This window comes from Tenrec ecaudatus, chromosome 14 (assembly GCF_050624435.1).
Source record: "Tenrec ecaudatus isolate mTenEca1 chromosome 14, mTenEca1.hap1, whole genome shotgun sequence".
Classification (NCBI taxonomy): domain Eukaryota; kingdom Metazoa; phylum Chordata; class Mammalia; order Afrosoricida; family Tenrecidae; genus Tenrec; species Tenrec ecaudatus.
The window spans coordinates 82,137,079-82,146,698 of record NC_134543.1 but is presented as its reverse complement, the minus strand read 5'-3'; the positions used below and the strand labels follow the sequence as shown (position 1 = coordinate 82,146,698).

Here is a 9,620-nt window from a genome sequence, read left to right as displayed (position 1 = left end):
CAGAATTTAAACGCAAATACATTTCCCTCCTCGGATCTTGGATTTCGCTCTGCACCGTCCCATTGGGGATGAGCGGTTCCTCTTTAAGGGGAAACAGCTGCGCAGAAGCCCCGGGGAGGACCCGGAGCGCGGCGAGCGGCCGGGGAGGGTCCCGGAGCCAAGGTCGGGGGCCGGGCCGGGCCAGCCAGCGGAGGCGGGTCCGGTCGGGCTGCGCGGGCGCCTCCTCCCCCCCGCGGGGCGGGAAGCCCGGGCCCCGAGCAGGCCCAGCCCGCGGGCGGAGCCAGGCTGTCCCCGCCCAAGGCCAGGAAGTGACTCAAAAAAACATTTTGCGCAGCGGGGACCGGAGGCCCCCGTTGGGTGGAGAGTGCAGGAAGGCCCGTCCAGATCCGAGTCCCCCGCCTGTCCCTCTCCCCGGGGCGCAGCTGGGGCTCCGGGGCTCCGGGAGGCGCCGGCGGCACGAGGTCGGAGCGGGCGGCCGCGGCGGGTAGGCGCTCCTCCCCGGGTGCGGAGCCGCGGGGACCCGAAGGGCCGAGGCCAGCGGCGTGCGGGGGTCTGGGCTGCGCGCGGGCGGTCCCGGGCCCGGGCGGGGGCACGTGGCGCGACCGCGGGGGTGGCAAGCTTGGGGGGAGGGGGCCCGCGGGGGAGTGGCTGAGACTTGGGAGATGCCCACAGGGACCCCTAGAGGACAGTCCAGTTCAGGTCCCTGCGGCGACTTCACGCTCAGCGAGGTTTGGGGCCCGGAGGTGGGGTTGCGTTCCCGTCGGAGAGGCTTTCTCAGGGCGCTGTGGTCAACCTGCCCGCTCCTGGCTCCCAGAACCAAGCCGGAGTTCCCCAAACGCCATTTCCAAACTCCGCACTGCAGAGCGAAGTCCCCCGTTGAGGGGACACTGCCGTCCTCTCCGCACCCCCGCTTGTCACGCCCCGAGAGTGTTTATCAGGTGTTTGAGGTGCAGCGAAAGTGGAGAGCTGGCGTGGGTCTGGACCCCTGGGTTGAGCTTTCTTCTCCTCTTCCAGGGCTGGGCGGAGCAGCCATGCCGACTTGGGGGGCTGGCTCCCCGTCCCCGGACCGCTTTGCGGTGTGTGCAGATGCGGAGGCTAAGGTGCGTGAGCAGCAGCCGCATGTGGAGCGCATCTTCGGGGTAGGGATGAGCATTCTCCCGAAGGACTGTTCCGAGAACCCGCACATCTGGCTGCAGCTTGAAGGCCCCAAGGAAAACGCCAGTAGAGCCAAGGTAAATGCCCCTCTCCTAATTCTTCCGGGAAGGAAGGACGCCTCCATCCCCAGCCCCCACCCTCTCCAGGGGCACGAGAGCGGCGTGGGTGGATCTTGATTCTTTGATTGCCTCTCTAGCAAGCTCGGTGGCTCTGGGCTCAGAGGGATTTCCCAATGTCGTGTCGGCTTGCAGGTGAAGGTGTAGTGATAACGTCGGGGCTGCTCACTGCAAGGTCAGCAGTTCAGAACCTCCAGCCTGCTTCATGGGAGACAGACAAGGGCTACCTACCTCCTTAAGGAAACCACAGGGGCAGCCCCACTCCGCCCTGGAGGGTTGCTATGGGTAACAGACGCGATGGGTGTTGGGAGTTTTGGTTTCCTTTCTGTGTTGATGGTCAGCCTCATTTTCCCGTGGCTTTGCCAAGGGGTGAAGGTGCAGATGATTTGACCCAATTCAAATCCTATTTATGCTACTCGAGGAGAAACGAAACCAAACCCACTGCCACCTGGTCCATTCCGATTGATAGTAACTCTCTATAGGGGTTTTGAGACTGTAAATCTTTATGGAAACAAACAGCCTCATCTTTTTCTCCCGGGGAATAAACAGCTGGTGGGTTTGAACAGCTAGCTGACCTGTGGTTTAGCAGTGTAAGCGTTAACAGTCTCGAATAGACACAGAAGTCGTTCTACCCTGTCCTGTAGATTCACTCTGAGCAGGAATTGTCTTGATGGCTGGGAGTTTGGCATTTTCATCCCAGCACCCTACTACTTTGATGGTGTAGACCAGTGGTTCTCCACCTTCCTAATGCCTTCCTGCACTCTCCACCCTTTAATACAGTTCCTCATCTGGTGGTGACCCCCAACCATAAAATTATTTTCGTTGCTCCTTCATCACTGTCATTTAGCTACTGTTATGAATCAGATGACCCCTGTGAAAGGGTCGTTCGACCCCCAAAGGGGTCACGACCACAGGTTGAGAACCACTGGTTTAGACCTCTTAGCCAGCAATTGGGTGCTTAAGCATTGGGGTCACCGACACGCGGTCTTTCTTTGCAATCAGGCAGGCTGGGGTTCCAGCCTCAGGTTATTGATCTATAAAATGGGCATTATAGCCTTTTTAGGCTTCTTGTGAATGAAATGAAGTCCATAAATCATGGATTTGGTAAAAGTGATCAGTGAGGATCATTATGATGGACAGATACAACTTACGCCTTCTCATAAACATTTAAGACGACAATCTTGTAGCCAACAGTGGTTTTTATAATAACATCTTCACTTCAAATTCTAGGTGAAGTTCTAACCTAGGCTGTCAGCTGAAAAAGGAACGAACGGAGCAACGTTATCTCTTTTTAACCCTTTGTCTTGTCGAGAGCCACGGCTCCCATTGCTCTGCGCTGCATCCTGAAGCTCTGGAGAGAGAGCTATGAGGCCAATGGGGTGGCCAGGCCTCGTGGCATTCCAGCTTTTTGCCTTTCTCTGCCTTTTCCCCCTCCAGGAGTATCTGAAGGGTCTCTGCAGCCCGGAGCTGCAGAGTGAGATCCGCTACCCGCCCCGGCTGCACTGCATCTTCCTCGGGGCCCAGGGCTTCTTCCTTGACTGCCTGACTTGGAGCACAACAGCCCACCTGGTCCCACAGGTGCCTGGCTCGCTGATGGTCAGCGGCCTGACGGAGGCCTTCGTCATGGCACAGAGCCGTGTGGAGGAGCTGGTGGAGCGGCTGAACTGGAACCTGTGGTCCAGGCCATCCTGTGGAGCGTCTCCGTCGGCTGGGATGCTAAGAGACTTCTCTGCCTTGCTGCAGCCCCGGGCAGACGCCCACAAAGAAGCCCTGCTCCAGCTGCCCCTGGCTGTCCAGGAGGAACTGTTGAGTCTGGTGCAGGAGGCTTCCAGGGGCCAGGGGCCACAAGCATGCACCTCCTGGGCAGGGAGGAGCCCCGGCGCTCAGGCCCTCGGAGTCAGAGCTCTCCCAAGGGAAGGGAGGGAGTCCCTGGACACTGGCTCTTTGGGGCAGAGAGAGGACAGGGGAGAGCGACAGGCTCCAGAGAAGGGGGCAGGCCCCAGGGAGACAGATTTGGGGTGGGAGGAGCTACCTGGGGCCAGTGCTTGTGGGGGAGATATGGCTTTCAGGTCCCAGTCTGGGGGAGGAGAGATAGCAGTGGCAGGGCCCCTGACAGGGAAGGTCATGGGCAAGGAGGGAAGAGGATTCTGCCCCCAGGGTGAGCCTCCTGGGCCCCCTGGCCCCTCTCAGAGTCAGCTCCGGGGAGCCTCCCTGCTTCAGCAGCTGCATAATGGGCAAGCCTCCCCTCCTAGAGTACCCAGTCCCCTGCCAGCACCTGAGCCCGCCTGGCACGGTGGGGACCGCGGGGACAAGCAGCAGATCTCAAGTCGTGGCCGGGGGTCTCCGGGGAAGCGAGGCACCCGGGGGGGCAACCTGGTGACTGGCACACAGCGTTTCCAGGAGGCCCTACAGGACCCTTTCACCTTGTGCCTTGCCAATGTGCCCGGCCAGCCCGACCTCCGCCATATTGTCATCGATGGCAGCAACGTGGCCATGGTGTAAGTACCGGGTGAAGGCCAAGAGCATGGCGGGGAGGGAGACCCTCACCTGGCCACCCGGCCACTCTGGGGATGGGCTCGGGGGGCTGGCATCCCAGTCAGGCCCCGGCCCCCTCCCCACGGCAGGCACGGCCTCCAACACTACTTCTCCAGCCGGGGCATCGCCATTGCTGTGCAGTACTTCTGGGACCGCGGCCACCGCGACATCACCGTCTTTGTGCCGCAGTGGCGCTACAGTAAAGATTCCAAGGTCAGAGGTGAGTTGCGCTTGGGCTCTTGTGGCCTGGGCTAGGCCCTGGGGACAGTCCACCCTGGAGAGAACTCTTGTTTCTTTCTGTAGAGGGCCACTTCCTGCACAAGCTCTACTCCCTCAGCCTGCTCTCCCTCACCCCCTCTCGGGTTATGGATGGCAAGAGGATCTCTTCCTATGATGACAGGTACTCGCTCTGCCCTGTCCTGGGCCCTGGGCCATGCTGGAAGGCCAAGGGAGCCCCCGTGAGAAACTGATGGGGAGAGAGAACCTCCAAACCCGTTGCAGTTTCTCCAAGCCCGGGGGACAGAGACTGGGCTGGTTAGACCACCGTGCGCCCTTGTGCCTGGGTGGGGAAATCTGCCCTTCAGGAGCGATGAGGTGGACTGCGAGCAACTGTCGGTCCACTCACCATTCACTTTTCATTCCCTCCACAACCTAACGTTCCCTCGCTTTGCCGTGCCTGCCTGTGGTGCAGTGGAATGATGGGGGAAGCAGGAGCAACTGACCGATGCCGTCCCACAACCCACATTTCTACGCACAGGAATAGCAGACCTTCAAAATAACCACTCCCATGAAGGGGCTGGTGGGCCAGCATGATGTCACAGAAAGGTCACTGGACTGAGAAGGCAAAGATGTGGGCTCGGGTGCTGAGTTGCCGTGCACATTCACTTTGCCTGTGGACCCCTCCTGGTGGCGTTGTTCCTCTTTGTCTCAGGAGTCTCCTTCATCCCCCCCCCCACCTCTTTGTGGATATGGGAGGTCAAGCATGTGTTTGCCTAGCTCAGGGTGCCAGGAAGATGGGTGATTCTTAAGCTCTTACCTTTGCATGGACACAAACCGACGCAGCAGGAGACTGACCTCTTTGTCACAGCGAGGGTGCCCGAGGAGAAGAGTGATTGACGGTCTTGGCAGACGTTGCTACTAAGTGGCAAAGGAGAAACAGCCAGCAGAGCTCAGAGTCCAGCGGCCAGATGGTTTAAGCAAGAAATTGCAGGGCATCCCCCCTCTCCAGCGTACATATGAGGGGCTTCCAAAAATGCATGGAAAAATGGAATGAGAAGGTCGTGAGATTTTTTTCCCCATGAGTCTTTTGAAGTCCCCTCAGATGTATGTGGGAGACAGACAGATTGTAAACGTTAAGCAATCGATTAAGTTTTTTAAACATTGAATATTCATTGTTTAATGTTTAAAAAAATGACATGTTTATTGTATCTCTAGGCGATTTGGTTTTAGATGAAAACTCGTGTCTAAACCGTAGCGATGACTTACTTTTCCCTTTTTAAATACTTAAACACTCACTCCCTCCACCCCCAACAAGTCAATGTGTTCTACAAAAGGACAGAGTTCACTTTCTTCCTGGGCTAGACAGTTGTATACACAGGCTCACAGATGACCCAAGTGTGGAACACCGTTTTCCACACACACCAGCACTGGAGTGGACTTGAAAGTGCAGGGTGGGTCGGTTTCAGTAAGACAGGACAGTCAGACAGCTGTGTAGGGTTCCGGACATCAACACCACCGTCTGAGGCCATGGTGAGTCAGCACCGCGGTGCTAGCCCCGGCCTAACCTGCGGGTACCGGTGAACGAGCTGCAGGCAGCAGAACATGGTAACAGTGCAGTGTGCCTAACTAGAAACGGTCCTGGGCAGATAGGTTTCATGCCATTCCCTCAGTTTCCCAGACAGACGGTCGGAACCAGTAGTCTGTTACTCCTAATCTGAATCCTGGTCCCCTCTGGGCACACTGTCTTTCACGTCCTGACCGCTCAGCTCGGAGAGGGGAACTCGGGGTAAACCTGTTGCTTGTCTTCAAGGAGTCCAAGTTGAAATCACAACTACAGTAACTCGGAGGAAGGGGAGCCCCCTTCTGGCAGGGGTTGTGTGGGAAGGGAGGTGTTTGTGTGTTTTCTGTTGAATGAGTGCGAGCTGGCTTGTTCTGGATCTTTGGGGGTTTTAAGCCTGTTAAGCAGGCCACTGACAGCCTCATCTTTGCTCTGTGTAAACAGAATGACCAGAGTGGGGCCCAGGCACAGCAGGAGTATGTGACATACAGTTAGTTCCCTGTAATTCTGTTTACCAGAGAGCTTTGGGAACTGCCTTCTAGGTGCAGGGGACCGTCTGAACATGCACACGAGAAAGCCCAAGGTGAATTTGGAGAACAGAGTGCAGTCTGGTCATTGATTTTGGCTGGGGTTAAGCGTCTCTCAGGGAATCCCGAGAGAGAGAGAGAGAGAGAGAGAGAGAGAGAGAGAGAGAGAGAGAGAGAGAGAGAGAATAGCTTGGGGCTGGGTCCTGGAGGGCCTTAGTTGCCATGCGGACTTTCCTGGGTAGCTAACGGGCATCAGCAGGAGCGTTTTGTGTAGGGCATGCTCTTTAGGGGAAGGGCAGAAGAGACTGCCCTGGAGCGTGACTGAAGGTAGGGGACCCACCTGTTCGGGGCTCTTGGAACATCCCAATGGAAATATCCTAAGAACAAAGTGGCAGTGATGGGATGGAAGAGGAAGGGGAAAAGGGAGAAAGAATCTCAGAGGAAGAACGTAGTGGGTTTGTGATTGATTGGGGTAGGGTGGAGGGTGCTGAGAGCCAGGCCTTCCTGTCTCTTCTTAAAGAGACACTCACTGCGTGTTGGTGAGGGAATGTAGGGGGCGGAAGGGTTGCTATTGGCGATACCAGCTTGGATTCATCTTTGTTTCCTTTTGACTTCACGGCACCTGTAGCCGACCAGTCACCGGTGGCTGGCTCAAGGTGAGGTGAGGGGCCATATGTCCGTCGCCAGTAGTAGGTCGTGAGAGTTGGGAACACTCTCTTGGGTTGGAGCCTTGCAGAGTCCAAGAACAGCTGCCTGGTTTTCGAGATAGGTTCATGGTGAAGCTGGCTGAAGAAACGAATGGGATCATTGTCTCCAACGACCAGTTCCGGGACCTGGCGGAGGAGTCTGAGAAGTGGATGGCCATCATCCGAGAGCGGTGAGGGAGTCCTTGAGACAGGGCAGGGACTCAGCCAGACCTTTCTCAACAGCCAGCTCACCCTGGCCTTCAGGTGGGAGGGACCTCCCGGAAGGGACTGGCGTGGCCTTGAAGGAGAGGAGCCAGCAGCTTCTGGCGGTTTGGGCCTCTGGGTGGTGTTGGCCCCAGCTGTCCGGGAGGTGGGCAGAGCCAACCTCTGTGACTATACAGTATCTGTCCCCATCTAGCCTGCTGCCCTTTACCTTCGTGGGAAACCTCTTCATGGTTCCTGATGATCCCCTGGGGCGAAACGGCCCCACCCTGGATGAATTCCTGAAGAAACCGGCTAGGTAAAGCTGCCCGCCCCTCCTTTGCCCCCTGACCCTGCAGATGGCTCCTCTTTGTAAGGAGCCTTGCACACCTGGAGGTAACCTCGACTGGGGCCAGCTCAATTCTGTATCAGTTTTCGTTGCTGGAGGAGGAATCCCAAGAGGGCACCTTCAGGTTGGGGGTAGGGTGGAGGGCTGTGATTTAGGAGATTTGGTTTTAGATGAAAACTCGCGTCTAAACCATTGCCATGAGTCAGTGAGTTTGGGTTTGGGCTCTGTTTGTTATGAAGGACTGGCTTTTACATCCGCCCTTTGCTGGGCTCTTACACTAGAACAAACTCATCCTAACAGTGTCACCTTCCTGGTTCCAAGCTGAACACTGCCACCCAGTGGTCATCATGGGGAACTGTGGGATGATTCCTGCAGAGCCAGGAGTAAAATCTAATTAATACTCTTTGGACAGATCAGGACTGCCTCAGGTTTTCCAAGACTGCAATCTTTATGGAAAGGGCCCAGGTGGTGCAGTGTTGAAGTGTTTGCCTGCTCTTCTGAAGACCAGTGGTTCGAACCCACTAGCTGTTCCTTGGGAGAAAGAGGTGGCAGCTGGACCTGACTCATTGCAACACTGTTTTTTGATCTTCAGGGAAAAGCCCATAGACTTGTCCTTCCCGTATGGAGGCGCCGTTGGGTCTGGTTATGCTCATGGAGAGAGTTAACCACTTTGCCAGCAGGACTGGGCCCTCCTTTCTCCCCAGAAACTCTTGAGCTCTTCCTGCTCTCTGTTTCTCCCCAGGCCACAGGAGCCGCCTGAGGCTCAGCCTCCTCCCAGGGGCCTTGCAAACCCTGGAAGTGCTCCGCAGGGGAAGGAAGAGGAAAAAGGCGGGGGTGGCATTCGGAAGACCCGAGAGACGGAGCGGCTGCGGCGCCAGCTGCTGGAGGTCTTTTGGGGCCAGGAGCACAAGGTGGACTTCATTCTGCAGCGGGAGCCGTACTGCCGGGACATCAACCAACTCTCCGAGGCCCTGCTCAGTCTCAACTTTTGAGCTTCACTTGCTGTCTCTCAGCTCCAGTGCTGCCTAGCCCGGCCCCTTCTGTAGGAGTCCCTCTGCTGCTTAAAGCCTGACTCAGTCACCCTGAGTGGGTGCTTTGGGTCAGGGAAACACTAAGGAAGAACATTCCGGAGAGTCCGGGATGTTCTTGCTGGGGGCCCTTTGGGGGATTGGTTCATACAGTGACCTGACGTCTTCTGGAGTCAGGACCTCACCCAGCTCTCAAGAAGTTCTGCATAGCCTTGACTTCTCCACTTTGCCTTCGCACATGGTGTCTGTAGGGAGTAGGGGCTGTGAGTTGAGTTGGGGGTGGGGATGGGGGAGTGGGAAAGAAAAAGAACAGGTAGCAAGGACACGTTGCCTTTTCCTCCCCTGGCTGCTGCTCTGGTGGTCAGAGGATGGGGTGCTTCCCAGGTCTGGTTAGGATTCCAGGACAACTGGCGGCCATGCTGGGCCCTGGACAGGCTGTCCTGTTAGGGGCGCTGGTTGCAGTGGGGGAGCTGGAGAAGGCAGAGGGAGCTGACTGGCCTGCGTTCTGCCTGTAAATCAGGGGTGAAATACCTGTGGGAGGAGCAGGGAGGATGCCCAGGCCAGCCCCTGGAGGAAAGGTGCTGGACCAAGTCTCAGGTGTGTCCGGCTGGCTGTGCAGGTTTCTCAACGGGACGCGGCTTTCTGGAAGCTGTGTGTTGCCTGTCCCCTGGGCCTCCACCCCTGCCCTGGCTTTTAACTCACGAATCCTCCGTACACAATGTGCCCTATAATGGCTGCATCTTTGTAGGCAACCCCCAGATCTACATTTTATAAAATAGTTCAACTAGGGGGTGACTTTTTGCATTACCCAAATACTCTCAGGGGTCCTTTCAGTGGCAGCTCTCTGACTGCAATCAATTGTTTGCAAATTAGTGACTGTGCCAGAAAGCCCTGCAAGAAGATGCACTTGCTGCGGTGTCCGGAGCAATCACGAAGCCAAAGCAGACACAGTAACAATGTGAATGTGTTCTGACCCGTTTTCTCGGCATAAATGTTGCGTAAACACTTGTGCATACACGTGTGTATGTGAGTGCATGTATGGGGATGGAAGGGTTTACAGAGGTGGTACTTTGAACTGATTCCCTGGAAAATGCACACCAAAGAATCAGAGTTGGAAGGTACCTGACTAGCCAGCAGACAGATTGTAGTCTCACCAGGATCTTCCTCCACCCGGATTCCTCTAAGTCCCCACTCTATATCTGCATAACTTCCTCCTGGACCACTGCCTCACCAGGGAGCACGTTTC

General features: G+C 56.6%; 1 protein-coding gene across 1 annotated transcript; it reads left to right on the top strand.

Annotated features, from left to right (window-relative positions):
* The first annotated feature begins 296 nt into the window (after positions 1-296).
* Positions 297-9,391, top strand: KHNYN (KH and NYN domain containing). Its single transcript, XM_075531070.1, has 8 exons — positions 297-484; positions 1,015-1,232; positions 2,709-3,769; positions 3,896-4,026; positions 4,110-4,206; positions 6,880-6,987; positions 7,215-7,316; positions 8,089-9,391. Exons 2-8 carry the CDS (start codon positions 1,032-1,034, stop codon positions 8,336-8,338), a joined length of 1,950 nt encoding a protein of 649 aa, XP_075387185.1. The 5' UTR covers positions 297-484; positions 1,015-1,031; the 3' UTR covers positions 8,339-9,391.
* Positions 9,392-9,620: the final 229 nt, after the last annotated feature.

Bases quoted from the DNA above. Each gene is read 5' to 3' on its own strand.
- KHNYN (XM_075531070.1), top strand. From the start codon at position 1,032: ATGCCGACTTGGGGGGCTGGCTCCCCGTCCCCGGACCGCTTTGCGGTG. The intron at 4,207-6,879 runs GTACTCGCTCTG...TTTTCGAGATAG, and splicing joins ATCTCTTCCTATGATGACAG to GTTCATGGTGAAGCTGGCTG. The intron at 6,988-7,214 runs GTGAGGGAGTCC...GTCCCCATCTAG, and splicing joins ATGGCCATCATCCGAGAGCG to CCTGCTGCCCTTTACCTTCG.